Source organism: Eleutherodactylus coqui, chromosome 6, assembly GCF_035609145.1.
Source record: "Eleutherodactylus coqui strain aEleCoq1 chromosome 6, aEleCoq1.hap1, whole genome shotgun sequence".
NCBI classification, from domain to species: domain Eukaryota; kingdom Metazoa; phylum Chordata; class Amphibia; order Anura; family Eleutherodactylidae; genus Eleutherodactylus; species Eleutherodactylus coqui.
This window is the reverse complement of record NC_089842.1, coordinates 161,745,661-161,767,121: the sequence shown is the minus strand read 5'-3', so window position 1 is coordinate 161,767,121 and position 21,461 is coordinate 161,745,661. Positions and strand designations below refer to the sequence as shown.

General features: G+C 46.3%; 1 protein-coding gene across 1 annotated transcript in view; it reads left to right on the top strand.

Moving 5' to 3' along the window:
• Positions 1-47: 47 nt before the first annotated feature.
• The window catches only part of FANCM (FA complementation group M), a 133,363-nt gene continuing 111,949 nt past the window's right edge, over positions 48-21,461 (top strand). Inside the window, exons 1-4 of the mRNA XM_066608097.1 lie at positions 48-733; positions 4,897-5,069; positions 5,986-6,063; positions 9,563-9,721. Of these exons, the coding sequence (XP_066464194.1) occupies positions 106-733; positions 4,897-5,069; positions 5,986-6,063; positions 9,563-9,721 (1,038 nt within the window). The 5' untranslated portion in view covers positions 48-105. The remainder of the gene's footprint in view (positions 734-4,896; positions 5,070-5,985; positions 6,064-9,562; positions 9,722-21,461) is intronic.

Genomic DNA, 21,461 nt, shown 5'->3' with positions numbered 1-21,461 from the left:
ATAGAGCATGAACCGCAGGTAGGAGCGTCCCTTCCGTTCATGACGTGTTTCCGGGGCGCTGATTTCAATCTTCTGTCTATCATGTAGTGTTTATGTACAGTGCACATGGCCGGGAAACAGAGGACCCTGTTCCAGAGCTGGGGCCCTGCTGTGGCCCCTCAGCCCAAGAGACCTCCAGAGCATGGAGCTAAGAAGAGTAAAGGAAAAAGTTCCAGGAAGGGGCAGCATACGGGGACTCAGGGGCCCCCATTTAGGGACAGTCCACCAGTTTGGCCCTCGGCTGCCCAGGAGGATGAGGAGGATGTTGATGATGACCTTCTGCTGGTTGCTGTATATGAGGCAGAGAGATCTGTACAGCAGGACCTAACCACTGGCAGTGGACCCCAGGGTGCCTGCCATGCTGCTTCTGTTTTTCCTAATGCCACTGAAATACAGAATTTGCCCGGCTTTGACTTGTCAGCTGGCAGCGTGTGGATCTATCCCACCAACTACCCGGTGCGGGAGTACCAGTTCAGCATGGCGCACACTGCGCTGCTGCACAACACGCTGGTTTGTCTCCCTACAGGTCTGGGCAAGACGTTCATCGCTGCCGTGGTCATGTACAACTTCTACCGCTGGTACCCGTCCGGGAAAATCGTTTTTATGGCTCCGACCAAACCACTGGTGGCGCAGCAGATTGAAGCCTGTTTCCAGGTCATGGGGATCCCTCAGGTGCACATGGCGGAGATGACAGGTAGGGAATCGGGGCCGGGTGTTAGTTGTATTCGTCATGGTGATGGCGGGGTGACACCAGTAGGGGGCACTCAGATGTGTTTCCTAATGTGGCTTGTTGTGTATCAGTAATGGTTTATTCACACTTTTATTTTTTTTCCGTCTGTGTATTGTGAGTTAGCAGCGGGCCGCCCGTGGACATGTTGACTTCAATTTTTCTTTTCTTACATGCAGTTTTTTTTTTCTCCTTCCCTCCGCTGCTCGGACAGCACGTGGTTGTGGAAATATCACATTTTGTCTCCGCTTTTGTAGTGTCAGTGATGCTTTTTTTTAAAATTTTTTTTAATTTTTATTTGTGAAAAATCGTGCATTGCTGCTGTCTGCGATAAAATTGCAGGAAGGTTAAGCCCTACCCTGAAACTAAGCCCTAGCTGCACTCCATAATAAATTTAAAAAACCCGGAGAATACATACCTAGCAGACTCGATCCAGGTCCTCCTGCTGCTCTCCGGAGCTGCGCTGGGTGTCCTGCAGTCCTCGTTCGCCCACAGATCATCAGTTCCTGGTTGCGGGATTCATAAATCCCGACTCCAGGAAGTGATGGCTGTGATAGGTTCATCCAGCATTGCTCAGCAGACAGTGCAGCCGTGGATGAACCAAAATGCAATGGCAGTGGGTATTGTTGTATCTTGACGGCACTGGAAGTACTGGTGGAGTCAAGATACAGGGGGTTTGACAGGGGGTTGACTCCCCCTGTTCGTGATTGGCTGCACGCTCTCCCCTTCCTACAGGTTCTGTAGCCGGGCGCATTGCAGCAGCGCTGAATGTGATTGGCCCTGCTCCATGTTCGAGGTCCCACGGTGTCTCTCCGTGCTGCAGCTCATGTCTGCCCTTCCTCGGGCTCACAGCTGCTGTAGGTACCACCGGCCTCGCAGCATCGGTGAAGTGCATGCTCTTCGCTACCTTTTACCGGCGGGCGTGGGGCACTGTGTCAAGAATGGAGCAGTTGTCCGTTAGTGGCGCTGGGGTCCATGTTTCCCGACAAAACTGTGGATTGCTTTTTGCCTGCTCTGGAGGGTTAGGGATTGGTGTTCCGGTAAAGCTTACTTTATCCCAGTAACATGGAACCATTGACAACTAATAGTCAGCTTCACCGGAACACCAATCCGTAGCCCCAAACCTCCAGGGCAGGCAAAAAGCTATCCAGACGCTGCTGCTACGATCTTCTTGAACCTAGCCAATCGGGAGCTAGGGGTGTGACAGGGGCGTTCCCCCCCCCCCCTTTCAAACCCCTAGCTTCCGGTGGCATCAAGATACAAGAATACCATGGCAGTAATTGGTTTATTCAGTGCGGCATTGATTGGCTTAACAGTGGGAGGACCCAGACCGAGCCTTCTAGGTACGTATTCCTCTTTTTTTTTTTGGAGTGCGGCTAGGGCTTAGTTTCAGGGTAGGGCATATTTTGTAAAACCGTGATTTCGTGTGATGTGACAAAACCAACGGCTCCATAAGGAAACATGCGCTACAAAAAAATGGCAAATCACGACAACATAGAGCATGCCGCCATTTATCTTCCGCGTAAGATGGCATCAGAGAAAGCTGCGCCAAAGTGAAGGAGCTTATAGGAAAATATAGGCTTCCCGTACATGTGTTTTTTTCCCCACGCGATTGCATTCCTGCAAAGTCACGCGATTTTGTTGCATGTGTGAAAGCGGCTTTAGGCTGGTCTCACACGATCAGATTTGAATTGCGGATTCTGCGATTGATGTCCGTGCAGACTTTCTGCGGTAAAACATGGGCATTGAAAGGCATGTATTTTCAGTTTTTAAAATTTTTTTCATTTATTTTTTCCTTCACACTCATGAATACGAATTGTGTATTCCATGAGCAGAAGAAAGATCGCAGCATGCTTTATTTTGCCGTGGAATGCGCAAATCTGTATTGCACATGACCGCCTGCGAACCTCCTGTGGTCATTCGCAGTAGTAGATTAATTTCATACGCAGGGTCACCGGCTGGGCTCACAGCCGTAATCTGCCACGGGCCTCCTGCATGCAAAATCCGACCAGCCTAAGGGAGTGGCATACATGGCAGTTCGTGACTGAGCTGACGGGATAATCGTATTGACTCTCGCCTCTCACGTTTTGTCAACAATTATAACTAAAATCACTGAAATACGTTTTTAGCAGCTTGACAGAAGAGAAGTTTTTACTCAACAGTGCCACCTGTTAAAAAATATTAGTCCATTACATTCTATACCTTGGTCATCTCCATCATGCCCTGACAGCCTGGGACTGAGCTGTACAGATGATGGTGACAGGACAACTGTAGGAGGTCAGACGCCGACCAATCAAACACTGATGGACAATCTTAACGTAGGCAGCAAAGTCCTTGAGAAGTCCTTTTGCGCTTTGTTTATGTAAAATTGGAAAACCGCTCCAGTATCTCAATTTCCTTGTTCTTGATCCAAGAGGTTCTGGCTTAACAGTCTTCTACCTTTCGTCCAAGTTTCCTAAAGTAAAACTTAACAATATCCTTAGAACTTCATGAATGCATGTCAGTAACTTGTGAAGGCCTCTTGCCTCAGGTCTCTGATATTAAAGGGCCCTAACAGGTGCTTTGTGAGCCATTATTGTGGGGCCACATGCTTAGGTCCCATCTTAATAAGGTATTGAAGAAAGTCGCTAACAAACATGTAATAAATGGACAGCTAAGTGATTGAGTGTCCGACGTGTAATACTAGATTTCCCCTGTAGTGGTCGCTGCAGTAAAAATGTAGAGCTAAGGCCGCCTTAGAGGCTGCCAAAGCCGGATTTTGCATGAGGAATCCTGCTGAATCTGGCAGCAGCGGCGTCTGCGTGTACCTGCTCTGTCGCAATCTTTTTTTTGTACTGCCGATGGACCCAGCGGTTCGCCGTCGCACATGCGCAGTGTAGATTTAATTTTTTTCCCAACCTGTCCACAATGTGTATTGTGGACAGGCCACGGGTCAGACGGCTTCCATTGACTTCAAGGGAAGCCGTCTGTGCCGAGCCCCCGTGAAAATGGAGCATGTTGCGATTTTTAGGTTTCCTCCGCAAGCGGAAATCGCAATTGATTTCCGCTTGTATATAAGAAGCAGCGGATTTTCATAGGAAGTAACGGGCAGTATGTGCTGCAGATTTGTGATTTAGGCCGGTGGCCGCGGATTCCGCAGCAAATATCCGCCCATGTGCAGGGGGCCTAATGGAAACATCTGTCAGCAAAATTAGTTTAGAAGTGGTCCTCCAACTTGGCTGGCCATTTAGCAAAAGGAGATCTACCGTATTTTTCGCTCTATAAGACGCACTTTTTCCGCCTCCAAAACAGGGGGGAAAAGTTCCTGCGTCTTATAAAGCGAATGTGCCGAAAATTCGCCAAAAAAAATTATTACTCACCTCTCCCGGTGTTCTGCGGCGCTGCTACAGGCTGTCGCTCCCTCCTGGTCCCCGGCGCAGCACAGCTTTCTGGACGCCGGGCTTGAAATCCCGGCCTCCAGAAAGCTAATACTGTGTTGGCTAACACACGCCGTCAGCCAATCACAGCCATTCAATGACATCATTGAATGGCTGTGATTGGCTAACACACGTCCGCCTTCAGCCAATCACAGCCATTCAATGATGTCATTGAATGGCTGTGATTGGCTGACGGTGTGTTAGCCAATCACAGTAGTTGCTCTGCCGTGGACCAGGATGAAGCTACAGCCTGCAGCGCTGAATGCCGCTGCTGCCGCCCGCCCACCACCGAATGCCGCCGCTGCCGCCCGCCCGCCGCCCACCGCCGAATGCCGCCGCTGCCGCCCACCGCCGAATGCCGCCGCTGCCGCCCGCCGCCCACCGCCGAACGCCGCCGCCCACCGCCGAACGCCGCCGCCCGCCGGGAGAGGGTGAGTAATTTTTTTTTTCACCCATTTTCCGGCTCTAAAAGGGGGTGCGTCTTATAGACCGGTGCGTCTTATAGAGCGAAAAATACGGTAAATGGCACGCTAGCCCTGTCCTTTCAGCCAAGTAATGTTGGGAGGCGCTAGCGGGAGTGTGAACGGTGTGTTCGGCAGACAGGATGTCGCACTGTTTTATACCTTTTAATTTCTACAATTTAGAATATTCTTGTCTTCTATATTCTGCATGTTGTGTCTAATTGCCGTCTGTGTTTTTCCCATGTACTTTCAGGAGCCACCCATGCTCACAGCCGTAAAGAAATATGGCAGAAACATAGAGTATTCTTCCTAACCCCGCAAATCATGGTGAACGATCTTACCCGTGGTGCCTGTCCTGCCAGTGACATCAAGTGCCTAGTCATAGATGAGGCTCATAAGTCCCTGGGCAATTATGCATATTGTCAGGTAAGCTAAACGCCTTTGAATTCACTGGATGATGATTTACAGGGTTCACTTGTGGAAAAAGGTCTGAGCTTATTTCTGAAAGAGCGCCACTCTTTACCATGTGATTTGTCTGGTATTGCACCTTAGCTCAGTTCACTTGTCTACCGCAACACCAGACGCAGCTTACAAATAAGAGGGGTACTGTTTTTGAAAAATGGCAGACCTCTTTTCTTATCATTGCAAACTTTTTAATGCTTGTTCCTACACAAGCCTCTTGGGCTAGTAGTGCAGCCGATCTGTACCCTTACTATGTAGCATAAATGGGGAAAATAGTTTTCAGCATAAGGCATTGTATGCATAACGTATTATAAATGGAGCTTGCAGGTGCATCTTATAGAGGGGGACAGTCACCCCAGCGAGTTATAGCTACTGTACTTGCACATGGTGAAGTAATGATTGCTCAGGGAATAGGCGCAGAGCCGTCCGGCGTTCTCTTCCAGCCCCCCTCCCTCTATTCACAGTAAACAGGCAGTCATTCGTAGACAAGCAACTGCCTGTTTGCACCGGCCGATCTGCCTTAACGGAACGATAAGTGAACAAATGATCTTTCCTGGTTCAGTCGCTGGCAGCGTCTACACTGAACGATTATAGTTCAGAGTCGCATGCTCCAGTGATAATGTTAATTCGGTATAAAAGGGCCCATAGGACAACAATTAAACGTTAGCGTTTTGGTATACGTAAAAAAAACATTTTTCCTGATAATTGCTGCACCTGCAATGCAGTGCGGCATCTTGCGCTATTACACAAGGACACTCCTATAATGGCACCTCTATAGCAAGCTGAAATTTAATGCATAAGTTGATTATAATTGCACATATTTTTACTTTCTAGAATTAGATGCATATTATTTTTCTTTGTTTTATTTCTTTTATTCCAGGTCGTACGAGAGCTCAGCAATTATACCACACAGTTTCGAATCTTAGCTCTCAGTGCTACCCCTGGCAGTGATACCAAGGTGAGACTATGCTGTGTCTATAGTGTTAAGCTTAGCTGTTCTCTGGCAATTTCTCTTTAAAGCTGCCTGTCCATGGGCAATTGTTCATTGCGTTACCTGCAGCAATAATACGGCCGCGGGTAACGCAGTGAACGCTTTTCATAGTGTTGCTCGCTATAGAAAGCGCAGCCACGGTGTCCACGACCAAGATCTAAATCGCGGTATGCTGCAATCTCTGTGGTGAGCCTATCTGTCAGATAGGCTCACCGCAGAGAACTGACAGTGCCCCTCCTCCCCGCGGCATTATTCCATAACGGCCGTGGACAGGGGGCCTAAAGCAGACAGCTTTATTGATATACTTTTCTTTAAAAGAAAAAAAAAAAAACCCTAGAAGAAGTTGTCGTTTTGCTACAAAACTCAGCATGCAGTTACATCTTAGGCAGCTATGTAAATAATTAGAGTTGTGGTGTGATTAGATGAGTGGACTTGCCACCTGAAGCCCTAAAAGTGTTCTCACCCCCACATGGCCTATAAAAAAAAAAAAACAAAAAAAAAAAACTCTGAGGCTCCTTGTGTGTAGTGACCTCTTCTTCCGCTTGTGTAGAGCTGGTTGACCAGTAGACGCCTCTACGACACAAAGCAATTTTGCCCTTTTATCAGAGTCTGAGAGGGGCTCATTATTGGAATGGAAGAAGCTGGATGGTCGTACTGACGAATTGTCCACCACCGGGCCGTTGTGACCGTCTGTTATCAGGTGTTGGGACCAGTGGATGTGTGAGGGCACACAAAAATGGCGACTAGGCTCAGGACACCCTCGACAGACCACCAATAGAGAGGATCATCTGACTGTATGACAAGCACGAGCAGATATAAGTGTTTCGTTGCTTGCCATCCAGAGACAGGTGGCACCATTGTTACAGACCCTTTGTCTGTCGGAACCATTTCCAAGTGCTTGAGTGAAGGACATTTGGTCTCACAACATCTATTACATATACTGCCTTTGACACCCACCCATTCCGTTTGCAGTGGTGTCATGAATGATGAAACTGGACTGCAGTGAAGTGGAGCTGTGTTGTCTTCAGTGACAAATCCAGGTTTACTTTGGGCACTGATGATGGCTGTGTTCATGGCTGGAGACCTTAGGGTGAGCGCCTCAATCCTGCCTTTGCCGTGGAGCGGCCCATTGCCCCCTGCTGGTGTGACGGTCTGCTGGGCCATCGCATACAACAGTCAGTCCCCCCTAGTAGTGGTACGAGGGACAATGACAGCTCAACAATATGTTCAGTACATCCTGCATCCGTATGTGTTCCTGTCATGGCGGCTTCCAGGAGGTATTTTCTAGTAGGATAATGCTCGACTGCACACGGCAAGGGTGTCACAGGAATGCCTCCACAACATGATCAGCTGCCCATGTGGGCTGCTCTACATTAGCGAGACTACCACAGATGTCAAAACACGAATCTCCAAACATAAGACAACGATTCGAACACATGATGAGAGCGTACCAGTAGCAAAACATTTTCTGGCTAAAGGTCACTCTATCAGCCAGTTGCGCTACCGCATTATTGATGGGGTTCCATGCTCATCCCGTAATGGTGACAGGGAGAGAAGACGCGTTCTATCATTTTACTTGCGGATGTTCAAATAGATGAGAATTTTATCCATGAGATGACATCATAGAGATTTATTCCCACTGTGCTGATTCCTGATTGCTTATGGACTGCCTCCACAACATTGTCACACTTCTGTGACCTGCCCATATCACATCTTGCATCCAAGCTAGAGGCGGCCCAACAGGGCACTAGAGCATCCATGCCCGCCCGTATCACATCTTGTATCCAAGCTAGAGGCGGCCTAACAGGGTACTAGAGCCTCCATGCCCGCCTGTATCACATCTTGTATCCAAGCTAAAGGCGGCCCCTTCAGGGTACTAGAGCCTCCACGCCTGTCTGTATCACATCTTGTATCCATGTTAGAGGCGGCACAACATGGTACTAGAGCCTCCATGCCTGCCCGTATGACATCTTGTATCCAAGCTAGAGGTGGTACCACATAGTACTAGAGCCTCCATGCCCGTCTGTATCACATCTTGCATCCAAGCTAGAGGCGGTACAACAGGGTACTAGAGCCTCCATGCCCTCTGTGTCACGTCTACTATCCAAGCTAGAGGTGGTACAATAGGGTACTAGAGCCTCCATGCCCGCCCGTATCACATTTTGTAACCAAGCTAGAGAAGGTACAACAGGGTACTAGAGCCTTTGCTTTCCCCCTATATCACGTCTTGTATGCAAGCTAGAGGTGGTACAACAGGGTACTAGAGCCTCCATGCCCATCCGTATCACATCTTGTATCCAAGCTAGAAGTGGTACAACATAGTATTACAGCCTCCATGCCCGTCCGTATCACATCTATTACCGAAGTTAGAGGTGGTACAACAGGGTACTAGAGCCCCCATGCCCACCCGTATCACATCTTGTATCCAAGCTAGAGGTGGTACAACATAGTATTAGAGTCTGCATGCCTGTCCGTATCACATCTTGTATCCAAGCTAGAGGTGGTACAACAGGGTACTAGAGCCTCCGTGCCCACCTGTATCACATCTTGTATCCAAGCTAGAGGCGGTACAACATGGTACTAGAGCCTCCATGCCCACCTGTATCACATCTTGTCTCCAAGCTAGAAGCTGTATAACTGGGTACTAGAGCTTCCGTGCCCTCAAAAATCCACAAAAATTACGCATAGGGGTCAAAGTATGGGGCAAGAAAAAGCCTGTAGGCTTTATTATATTAGATTTTGGTATAGAAGTTTAGCACTAATAGGTGATGTAAAATTAGACAAGATACATCAAATCCATCATCCAGCATGAGCCAGTGATTGTGTGCATTTGTCCAGTCAGCATTTACACATCTATTAGACAAGGTTAGTAAATCTGCCCCAATGTGTCATGTTTATCACACAGTGACCAACATAACAATGAAACCCAAAAATCAATGTGTGGAGCTGTTGGCCCCTCCACCTTCATAGTTTGCCCCACAGACTTTTTTTTTCCCCCCCAGTTTCTCAATCCGTTAATTAAAAGGTGAGATTAGAGTTCACAACTCTGCTTGCAAGATATAAGCTCTCCTATCGCTATGTCAATGGGAAAATGAAAAAAGATCATGGATCTTGAAAGGTGACAATGGAAAAAAAAAATCAATTAATGCAAACTGGCTGTACCAGGATAGGGTTAAAAAATGTTGTAACATTCATTTTTATATGTGCTTAAGAATACCAGAAAGAAACCCTTTCGGGGTGAGGCCTGATGGAGATGAACCGTTTGGCTGGTTTTGCCAGTCTACAGTGGAATCCAATTTCTGACCCGTCGTATTGATTTAAACAGTGCTTTTACTGAGTGGTAGTGTATTATATATACCCCAGTGCTGCCAACACCCGCTTCCCGTCCAGAAGCTCTGCTTTGTAGCGCACCAGTGTATACGGCGTGCGGGGGTCTGGAATCTAAATGCTGTATTTATTCTTCTAGTCTGTGCAGCAAGTTGTATCCAACCTGCTGATCAGCAGAATAGAGCTGCGGTCGGAGGACTCCCCAGACATCCGGGCGTACTCGCATGAACGGCGGCTGGAGAAGTTTGTGGTGCCTCTGGGAGACGAACTGGAAGTTATGCGGAAGTCCTACATACAGGTGAGTCGTGGTCGATGGCTGGCGTTCATAATGGGCACGTGAGTTGAGGCAGCTAATTTTTTTTTTTTACAGTTGTGCTAGTTCAAAACTGTGCCTAAGGCCGGGCTCTCACGAGCGTATGGCAGTGATTTTTGACTGCGCATGACTGTGTATCTTGCGCTCGCTGTCATGTGCAGTCTGCCTGGTTTCGTTTTTTCTTTTTTTTCTTTTCTTTTTTACATTTCTCGCTCTGCTGCTTAGCGATGCTGCATATAAACGCCACATGCACCATGTAATTACGTATGTACAGTATTTAATACGCACCGATAGAAAATAATGGGGCACTATTGCATGTAATACGCAGTAGAATACAACCTGTTGTGTTTTTTTGTTTATTCGTGTGTTCTAAGCAATGAAAAAATTTTAGTGTATTTCGATTGCTGTGATGTACTGCATATTATGGGTTTGTATATCTCAATTCAAATGCGCTCATGTGAGCCTGGCCCAAGTTTGCACTAAAATGGCATATTTAAAGGGGGTTATACCACCAAAAACCTCTATCCTGTACGTGGGTAATGTATGATCACTGAGGGGCTGATTTCTAGTGAATGGAGCAGCGCATGCATGTTTCATTCTAAGGCCCAATTTCCACGGGCGGATTTGATTTGCGGGACCCACTCGGGGCACCTGCAAATCAAGCCACCCATAGGGATGCATGGGTGCCCGCAAAGCAGTGAAAGGCATGCGGATGTGATTTTTATTTTTTTTAATTTTCCCTGGCATGCAGATCGAGATTACAGCATGCTCCATTTACCTGTGCAGACCGCTTCCATTGAAGTCAATGGAAGCTGTCTGATTTGTGGACCGCCCACAGCTGTCACTGTGGACGTTCTGCGGATCCACGGGAAAGCGGGATTTAAAAAAAAAGAAAAAAAGCATGGGACCCGTCTGCCGGAACGCCCGGACACATCCGCTGTGCTAAAGAAAGAAGATCCAGCCACAACGGAGGAGACCACCGCTGGATCCCAAGAGGTTAGAAACTGTCTTTTCCTCTCCATGTCTGCAGGCATGCACGGATACCACTGTGGGATTCAGCAGTGTAATCCGTGTGTCCAAGTGGACATGAGGCCTCTGGGGTTGAATGAAATATTTGAGCGCATCACTCTGTTATCTCCATAGATGTGAATAGAGCAGTGGTCTTGAATGCACACAGATGCTCAATTCACCCGGGGGTACTAGCAGTCAGGCCTGTAGTGATTTATCTGTAGCCTATCTTGTGATAAATGTCCCATAGGCTTTATATTATAGCCATTTCAGTGCCTGTATCAGGGATTAACCAGGGATGGTGCCCTTTTATTGGTATTATTAGAAATTTCAGACCCCCTATTAGTAGGCTATTCTGCATGTTCAATTACATCTCTGCAATGTGAATGTTCTCATGATGTGTCCTCTAAATACCTCCTTCTGTACAGGGCCGCCTGACAGCAATGTACCGACTTAACAATATAATGGAGTTTAAGCTATTCAAACTATTGCTCTCATCTTAAGGGTTTTATAGGCAAAATACTATTGATGACCTATCCTCAAGATAGTTCCTCAGTAGTTGATTGGCTGAGGTTTACTGCTCGGGACCCCGGGTGATCAGCTGAGCGGGCACCCGCTTTCAGCTTAGCGACACACAGGATCTGGAGTGGAGGCTACTACGCAAATCATGGAGTGGTTGACTCTTGTAACTGTAGCCACCATTCTCATTGGAACCAGTTGGAGCTGCGCTAGCAGTTAGGCTACTCTCACACAGGCCCTTTTTACTGCGATTATCACGGTATAATGCCCCCATTGATTTCAATGGGGACTCACAAACATGTATTCGACCACAGCGCTGGCCAGAGCTTTCCAGCGCCACTATTTTCGAGCGCTATCTGCTCTATTTTTCGGCATTTGGCGCACCTCCTCACCCATCAAACTCGCAGGCTCCTACATCCAAAAATGAAAGTAAAACCGCTGCGTTTTGTGTGTCCATGTGTGAGAGTGGCTTTACAAGCGCCGACCACTACACTGGAGTCGGAGCAGCAGCTTCTGCTTTAACCCCTGCGTTTAACAGCTCTGACAGCGAGCCTCCGCTCAGCTGATCGCCTTTAGTCCTGAATGGCAGACACTGGCTGAGGATAGTACATCCAATATTATTCCCCTTAACACAACCAACCCATTGTAAACCAATTTAAAGGGTAAATCACTGTGGCACAGAAAGTTATCCTAACGTGTTACCTCTCGAGTTAAACTCTGCTACATCTGTACCTTGGGTCAGTTCAGCATTGACAGCTGGAACATATTTTACTTTCATTCTTTACTTTAATTACTTATTGAAATGACTCTTTAACAAATGATTGCACAAGTCCGCAGCTGCCAGGATGGATAGTACCGCTTTATCGCCTCTGGGCTCAACCGTAGTATTCACCCCTCTTCAGAGTAAATAAATGGTAGTGTATGTGTCTTAGTGATCTCAGTGGATGGAAGGACAATAAAGGAGCCTGTAATGTTAAATGGGAAGTGTACCTATTGTTATTTAAAACTTATGACATCACACAGATGATGAACGAAGGGCCAGAAGCACTTGGGCTTAATCTCTCATTTAAAGGTATACGAGAGTGTACATTGCTCACTTGGCTGTCTCAGTGACTTCCGGCTGACTGTGCCCTGAGTAATTGCTGAAAATGACTTAACAGCGCTTGTCACCCCGTGTAAGCATGGGACCCGACAGGGCTTACTCATTATAGTCGCTCATTTTTCAGCTCCCCTAAAAACGAGTGACTGTCGGCCCGTGTGAACAGGTAATTAATTATTCATCTAAACGACTGCCTGTTTTCTGTGAATGGAGGCCAGAAGAGATTTCCAGAGCTTACCGCCTCCATTCACTGAGGGATCATGTAAAGCACAGGAATGACAGTCGTCCTATGTAAGGATGCCCTTACACTATAACGTGTACAGTATTTTAGTAATTTGAACCATTTAGTAGGCCTTTACCTGGGTGCCATGAAGGGGGTGCTAAAAAGTGGTTGTATAATTTCTGACACTTGCAGTCTTTTAGGGTACTTTTATGATCTGATAGTCACCCAAATAATCATTCCAGTAATTACAAGAGTTGTTGGCCCATGTAAACATGACATTCAACGGGGTACTGAGCTCACTGAAACAGAACGACTAGTGAGCGTTTACCCCTTAGTCACCACCCTATTGTGTTTTTTAGTCCTGCCGTTGCAGGCCGTGTGTGGAGGAAGACCACACTGCTATTTCCCTCCATACATCGCGGGTGTCAGCTGTTTCTTACGGCTGACACCTGCGGGCGTCAGCCCCGACAAGCTGTGCGGCCGATCAGGCCTATAAACCCTTTAAATGCCGCTATCAAGTCTGACAGTGGCATTTAAATCCCCGAACGATGTCATGGCAGCTGGGGTCATGGCAGCTGGGGTCTTTCTGAAAGGCCCCAGGGCTTTCATGGCAGAATGCCTATCAAGCCATTCCGTGAGATGTCAAAATAGCATTACATCATACTGCAGGAGCGATCAAAGCATTGCTAGTTGTGGTCCCCCCTGGGGACTAAAAGAAAATGTAAAAATAAGAACAATAAAGTTTTTTTATTTAAAAAAACAATAAACCCTTGCCATATTTACAATAAAAAAAATCCAAAAAAATAAAACAAAAATCTATATTTGGTATTGCTGCATCCGTAAAAGTCTGGTCTATCAAGGTAATGCATTATTTACTGCGCACGGTGAATGTCGTCTGAAAAAAAAAAACCGCCAGAAAGGTGTTCTTTTTGGTGACCATGTTGCCAAGAAAAAAATCTAGTTTGGTATTGTTGTAGTCGTATGGACCCATAGAATAAAGTGATCAGGTTATTTTTGTTGCAGTTTGTGTGCCGTAGAAACAAGACGCACCGAAAAATGGTGGAATGTCGTTTTTTTTCCCGTTTCTGTCCACTTAGAATTTTTAAAGTTTTTCAGTACATTATATAGTACCATTGAAAAATACAACTCGTCCCGCAAAAAACAAGCCCTCATACAGCGATGTCGATGGATAAATAAAGGAGTTAGGATTTTTTTAAAGGGGGAGGGGGGAGGACAAAACGAAAAAGGGGGGGGGGGGGGAAAAGCAAAAAAGTGTGGTCACTAAGGGGTTAAGGTATAGACCATTCATTTATCATTGGTGAGCTTAGACTAGAGAGACCATCGTCCCTTCTTAGTTTATACAGGCACAGTGCCCACATAGAAGTGTGGTTGTGCTTGGTACTGCTGCTCAGCCCACTCATCGTGAACGAGACTGAGATGCAGTATCCATCCTATATGTTCTGATGGTTGGTCCGCCCGAAAGTCTGTCTCCCAAGAATCCTACATTGCTTGCTATTGCTTATGCTCTGCTACTGACAGAGCACTAGGGGTCAGCAAGTGTATAACTAATTTTATTTCATTCTCAGAAGTTTTTATAGAACTGGCTAAACTTATTGATACATTCTTACACCAATGTAGCTGGCGTTAGATTTTGTTAGCTTTTACAATTTCTGATTATGGCAAGTCTACCTAGCCATTCTGCTTTAACCTCTTAACGACCGCCTCATGTAAATATACGGCAGCTAGCAGTCTGCCAGTTTGCTGAGCTGTCATATATTTACGGTCCCCCTCCTGCAGCGATTCCAGGCTCCCAGCTTTTGCTATGGATGTAATTAACAGCCTCTTCTCCAGGTGCCGACATCAGAAACTGATTGGTTCAAGTCATAAGGGCTCCTGGATCAGATTCTGTTAACTGGTTTAACAAATCTTTACAAAAGTCATGTTACTGAAATAAAGTAAGTCATTTCTTATGTGCTTTGCACGAATGACAGTCAAAATGCAAAATTGGCTCTATTTTTTTTTGTGTAATCTGCAGTAATTGTTTCCATTACGAAATGCATGCCAATAGTAATAGGCCTATGGTTGGAAAAAAAAAATCAGGTCTTAGAGTATGGATTTCTTTGCCGGTCTCTCGTACATTATGTTCATCACTAACCAAACCACAGTTGTCTGGAAAGAAATCCAGATGGGAGTGAACGAAGTGGATCTTTAGAGATATAGTGCTGTCATGTTTCCGATACTGCATCAGCATATCTTGTACTAGTTCCTTGTAGTTTTCTGCCCTAACATTCCTGAGAAAGTTTGTAGATAATAGGTGAAAACCATTCCATGCTTGTTTCGCATCACCCTGCAGCAAGTTGTTAGATCGGTCATCTTTGAAGAGCCCTCGAATCTGAGGACGGACAAAAACTCCCTCTTTAATCTTTGCCTCGCTGAGTCAATGGGATTTTTCATGAAGGTATTGAAAAACAGGTGAGGTCCGGCCCATGGCTTTCATGAAGTTCTTACTAGTTTGATGTGGAGGGTTGGTATTAGGATTTTGTGAGCCTCGACCAGAGTTGGGCGCTGGATATTCTTCTCTCCAACTGCTACATTTTGTCTGCGAGTCCATTCCTTCCCAAACTAGTGCAATTCCCTTACTTGGCTATGCCACTCACATAAGAAACGCATGTATTTTTAATATCCCATGGAACTGGTCTCAATGCAGACGGAATATGGGGGAGAGTATTCTCAACTTCTTTTGCTTTGTTATGCCGTTGAAAGCAATGGCCTGCCAGCAACCCCTGCAGTGATTTTTCGGGGAAGGGCTTTACATATAAGCCTTTCCCTGAAAATCATCCCTAGCTGTAGTAAAAAATATATACTCACCTGTCCACCACTGCCGGGGCTCAGGCGCGTCTAGCCGCTGCTTGTTCTCCCTGCGTATTTAATCCCGGCCTGATGAAAAGCTTCAGAGCAGTGCAGGGAGAACAAGCAGCGGCTAGATGCGCCTGAGCCCCGGCAGACAGGTGAGTATATGTTTGTTTTATTTTTTTACTACAGCTATGGATGATTTTCAGAGAAGGGCTTATATTTAAAGCCCTTTCCTGAAAATCATTGCATGGGTGCCGGCGTCCTATTGTTTCCAATTGGGGCAATGCTGTCCCCATTGAAATCAGTGGGAGAGCTTCGCAATCCGGAACAGATTAATGGCTTTTCCATTCATTGCCATAGAGAAAATTGATTTGAAGTGTTTTGGGTTAAGAGCTCCGTCACGGAACGAATTAAACTCTTAACCCAAGGTACCACTGTATATGAAATATCTTCAAAAAGAGAGCCAATAAAAAAATGTTCATGGTCCTATTCGTGTTCGGCACACAAAGGTACTACAGATTAGGGCCTTTTTAAGTCTGTAACAATTTCAGTGTTGACCAGTGTACAGCTATAGCAGCGGCTTTGCAGAAGCTGGGAGCCTTCGGCAGCACAGGAGCTGTCTGTTCCTGGTGGGAAGTACTGGGGACAAGGATTCCCTCTGCACACATGCTGGCTTGACAGCATGCAGAAAGGATGCCATGTGGGTCCTCTCTGCGTGTCTGTGAATACAGATTACTGCTAATGCTGCTCTAAGGCCACTCTCACACACGCGCTTTTTACTGCAGCCTTTTGAACGCTGCTGTTATCATGGTATAACACTCCCATTGATTTCAATGGAGCCTCACAGACATGGACACGAACATGGCGCTTAATCGCGTTGTTTGATCTATTTTGCTGTGAGTAATGCACCGCATCACCACTCAGAATGATGGGGTGCCTTAAAACCCGCTGTCGGAGGCAGGAACCTACGTCTGAAACCAGAGGCAAAACGCCGCAATCGAAATTGCGGTGTTTTGCCGACAGCATGTGAGAATGTGACCTAATGAACTGTTACCAACAGATCACGGTTATAATTATGTGGGCACAGCAGGGAACACGTAGATGATGTGTTGCCTGCTAACATGTTACCCCCCCCCCCTTCCCCATAGTAAAAAGAAAAAAAAACAAACTTAAATACAACAAAAGTGTAAAATAAATAAAGATAATAAAATAAACCCTTTTTAAAGAAATAAAAACCTGTCCTGCCTTCAAAAAAGTGCGCACCTCTACAAGCCTACGCCACATATTCTAATTTTGGACCTCCTGCGTGGCGTGGATATGTTTTACGTAAGCATTAGGTGGTCGTGCAATAATACATCTCTGTCACAGCATTTCTGCTATGTGTGAACATACCCTTAGAATGCAGTAAGGCATAACTACTCAATTATGCAATGATCCCCCACCCCCTCCCCCGGTCATTGCATAATTGAGCAGTTATGCTGTGCAGAGCCCTAAAAAAGCTGGGTAATAAGCGCTGCGGTACTTAGAAACAGCTAGAATATTTATATACATTATTTGCTTAACCCCTTAGTGACCAAGCCTGTTTGCGCCTCAATGACCAGGCCAAATTTTGCAAATCTGACGTGTCACTTTAACATGGAAAAACACCAGAAAGGTTTTGCATATCCAAGCGATTCTGACATTGTTTTTTCGCCACATGTTGTGCTTCATTTAGGCGGAAAAAATAGACCGATAGAAATTGTGTTTATTTATTAAAAGCGCCAAAATTGGGAAAATTTTGAAAAAATCGTCATTTTTTTCACATTTCCAACTGCAATATCTTAAATATGTGCAAACATAATATAGAAATTTTTGCTAAGATTTATATTTCCACCCGTTTACTTTATTTTGGGCGCACATTGGAAAAACTTTAGTTTTTTTTTTTTAACCATTTAGGAGACGTACAAATTTAACATTACTTTTTAGCATTTTGAGGAACACTTTGTTTTCCTACACCAAGCCAAGATTGGAAAGGCTCATGAGTGTCAGAATAATAGATACCCCCCCCAAATGACCTCATTTTAAAAACTACACCCCTTAGTGTATTCACTGAGGGGTGTCATGAGTATTTTGAGCCCAGTTTTTTTTCAGGAATTAATTCAATTTAGAGGACAAAAAGTAAAATTTCATATTTTTGCAAATCTGTCATTTTAAAGACATATTTTTTTCCTATAGTTTACATGAAAATCAGGATTTACACCCCAAAATGGATACCCCTGTTTCTCCCGTGTTCAGAAATATACCCATTGTGGCCCTATTGTTATATCTGAGTCCACAACGGGGCCCAAAATGAAAGGAGTAGTCAGTGTCTTTCAAAACAGAAATTTTGCTTGAAGTCCTTTTAGGCCCCATAGCACACATGTAGAGTTCTTGAGTGCCCAAAACCATAGAAAACCCCCACAAATGACCCCATTTTGAAAACTAGACCCCTTAAGGAATTTATCTAGGGGTGTACTGCATATTTTGACTCCACAGTTTTTGAATGAATTCAAACCAAGCAAAAGGAAAAAATTGTGATTTTCGTTTTTTTGGCAATTCTGTCATTTTAAAAACAGCTTTTTTTTATACAGCACACATATGAAGAAAGACTTGCACCCAAAAATGGATACCCCTGTTTGTCCCGTGTTCAGAGACATACCCATTGTGGCCCTAATCTTATGTCTGGATACACAACGGAGCCCAAAATGAAAGGAGCGACCGGTGGCTTTCGGAACACAAATTTTGCTTGAAGTCCTTTTAGGCCCCATTGCCCACTTGTAGAGTTCTTGAGCGCCCAAAACCATAGAGAACCCCCACAAATGACCCCATTTTGAAAACTAGATTCCTTAACGAATTTATCTAGGGCTGTACTGCGTATTTTGACCCCACAGTTTTTGAATAAATTTAAGCAAAGCAAAAGGAAAAAAATAGGATTTTCATTTTTTGGGCTATTGTGTCAATTTAAAAACAGTTTTTTTTTTGTACAGCACACATATAAATGAAGGCTTTCACCCCAAAATGGATACCCCTGTTTGTCCCGTGTTCAGAAACATACCCATTGTGGCCCTAATAGACTTACAGGACCCATGTCTAGGCCTACAATGAAAGGAATACCCGTTGGATTTCAGGGTACCACTGAATAAATTTCAGGCCCCATTGCCCACTTATAGAGCCATTGAGCGGCCAAAACTATAAAGAACCCCCTCAAATGACCCCATTTTGAAAACTAGACCCCTTAACGAATTCATCTAGGGGTGTACTGCATATTTTGACCCCACAGTATTTGAATGAATCTAAGCAAAGCAGAAGGAAAAAGTTACGATTTTCAATTTTTTTTGGCAATTTTTTCAATTTAAAAACATTTTTTTTGTACAGTGTACATAGGAATGAAGACCTTCACCCCAAAATGGATACCCCCGTTTGTCCCGAGTTCAGAAGCATACCCATTGTGGCCCTAATCTACTTACAGGACGCATGGCAAGGCCTATAAAGGACGGAACACCTGTTGGATTTTAGGGCACAACTGAATAAATTCCAGGCCCCATTGCTTATTTGTACAGAATAAAGATTGACTCCCTAAAAATTCCCCTCCCCCCCCCTCCGCGCCCTTTTTGGCGTTCGCAAATCTTAGATAAAAGTAAAAATGTGAACTGTGTAGTATTTCCGAAGACAGGGGTAATTACGGAGGCTGGTTGGAATGGGCCCGTGGGGCAATAAAACCGGGTGTCCCCCCCCCCCCCCCCCTCTCATGCTTTTTGGGGGTATTTCGTGACCTCAGTGGTGGGTATGGGGTGTAAAAAGTGGCGTTCCGTGAGTCTCCGTAAGCTTGATGAGGTGCGGCGGTCTCACACAGAAGGCGCTCAACAAGGTGCTCCTAGAACTGCAGGAAGGCGAACGTTCCCGGGGCTTCTTGTAAAATACGTATCACAGGTAGCGGTCTGAATAACGCCGGGCTCACGCGGGTGCAGGCGGAATCCGCTTGCGGAGGCCCACAGCGGATCCCATCTGTGAGCCCGGCTGTGACCCTGCGTACGGCTGCGTAATGTACTGCGCATAACTGCCTACTCACACAGGCGGTCATGCACAGTACACCTTTTTTTTGTATTTCCCGCACCGTCGTTTAGCGATGGCACGGGTACCCGCAGCCCGTATACAACGTAGTTGCGTATGGGCAGCGGGTATATCCACGACCATGGAGCACAATGGGCTCTACGTTGCAAATATCCGCAGTAAAATAGAACCTGCTGCGTTCTCTTTTCTGCGAGTGGATTACGCAATTCCGACCCGCTAATGTGAGCGGAATTGTGTAATCCAATGCGATTGATCTGCGTAATACCGTGGATCAGACGCATGCAGAATCCGTAATTCCTATGCCGTCATGTGAGACCGGCCTAAGGTAGATCGCTACCTTTTTATCACGTGACCGAGGACCGTTCAACGAGGCCACCCGTCACTGCTCCAGGCTCTCTGTGACCGTTGGTCGCTGGGAGCAAGGAGATTTTAAATTTCCTGGGCTCCCCGACTGCTGCGCATGTGTCCGGCTTTTTGCCGGCAATCGCATGTGCAGAATTCGGGAAGGTCCACGGAGGAAGATCGCGTCGGGGTTCAAATACGGAGGCCTCCGGTAAAAAGTTTCATCTCCTCTCACCGATCGCATCAGTGAGGGGAGATGAAACTTCAAATTTTTTTTTTACTTTTACGTGATCGCCATTATTGGATAATGGCGAACACGTGACCAGGAACCGCTCACTGCGGACCCCCATTAAATCTCCATGCTCTTGGCTACGTTTTGTAGCCAGGAGCAGGGAGAATTTAAATTATCCTAGCAATCCACAGCTTTTGCGCATGCGCCCGCCATTTTGGCGACGGGCGCGTGTGCAGAAGCTGTGGTAAGGTCCGCGGATAAATCTGGGGGCCTTAGGTACGTACTTTCATCCTCCCTCACGGATATGATCCATGAGGGGAGATGAAATGTACGCTTTTTAAACTTTTAAAAACTTTTTTACACTTTTTTTTCACTTTACATGATCACTGTCATCCATTGGATGACAGTGATCATGTCCCCGGTATACTCTCTGCTCCTAGCTACACATGGCAGCCAGGAGCAGAGGGATTTTAAATTTACCGGGGCTCGAGCCCGTCTGTGCACGTGCCCGATGTCAATCATCGGGCGCGCATGCGCAGACGGGGATTCGGGTCCCGGGACATCGGGACACCGCTGAGGACTGGGGGTGAGTATTTTCACCTCCCCTCATGGATCCGATCCATGAGGGGAGGTGAAACTGACTTTTTTAAAACTTTTTTTTAACTTTTTCGCGATCGCCGCTATCCATTGGATAACGACGATCGTGGTACCGGGGACCGCTCACCGCAGTCCCCGCTGACATCTCCTGCCTCCCGGCTACCTACAGGAGACGGGAGCCAGGAGATTTTAAATCTCCCGCGCCGCCGGGCCTTCTGCGCATGCGGCTGACGTAATGCCGCCTGGCGCGCATGCGCAGAAGACCGGCTTCGGGCCCCGGAGCGGCAGGAGAGCGGGGAGCAGCGTGCCGGACCTGGGTGAGTAATTTCAGCTGCTCCGATGGATCCGATCCATCAGAGCAGCTGAATCTTTAACTTTTGTGTACTTTTATTTACTTTTTTTGCGATCGGCGCTATCCATTGCATAGCGCCGATCGCAATGCCGGGGGGGTGTCCGAACAGCCCGGGATGACAGCTCCATGCTGTCAGCTACCTGCGGACACCGACAGCATGGAGCTGTCACGTCCACAGCCCGAGGGGCATTATTCTCTGCAGGAAGCATGTTTTTACGTCCTCAGAGAATAAAGCCCACTTCGGGAGGACGTAAAAACACTATGGGCTGGTCGTTAAGGGGTTAAGGTTCTGCGTATGCATATCAGTGCTGCATAGAAATTAAACCTTGTGGAGTGTGCTACTGTATCTCCTCCATTGTACTTGGGAATTAGTTTTCCTGTCCTTGCGATTTACCAAATCATCCTGGTTTG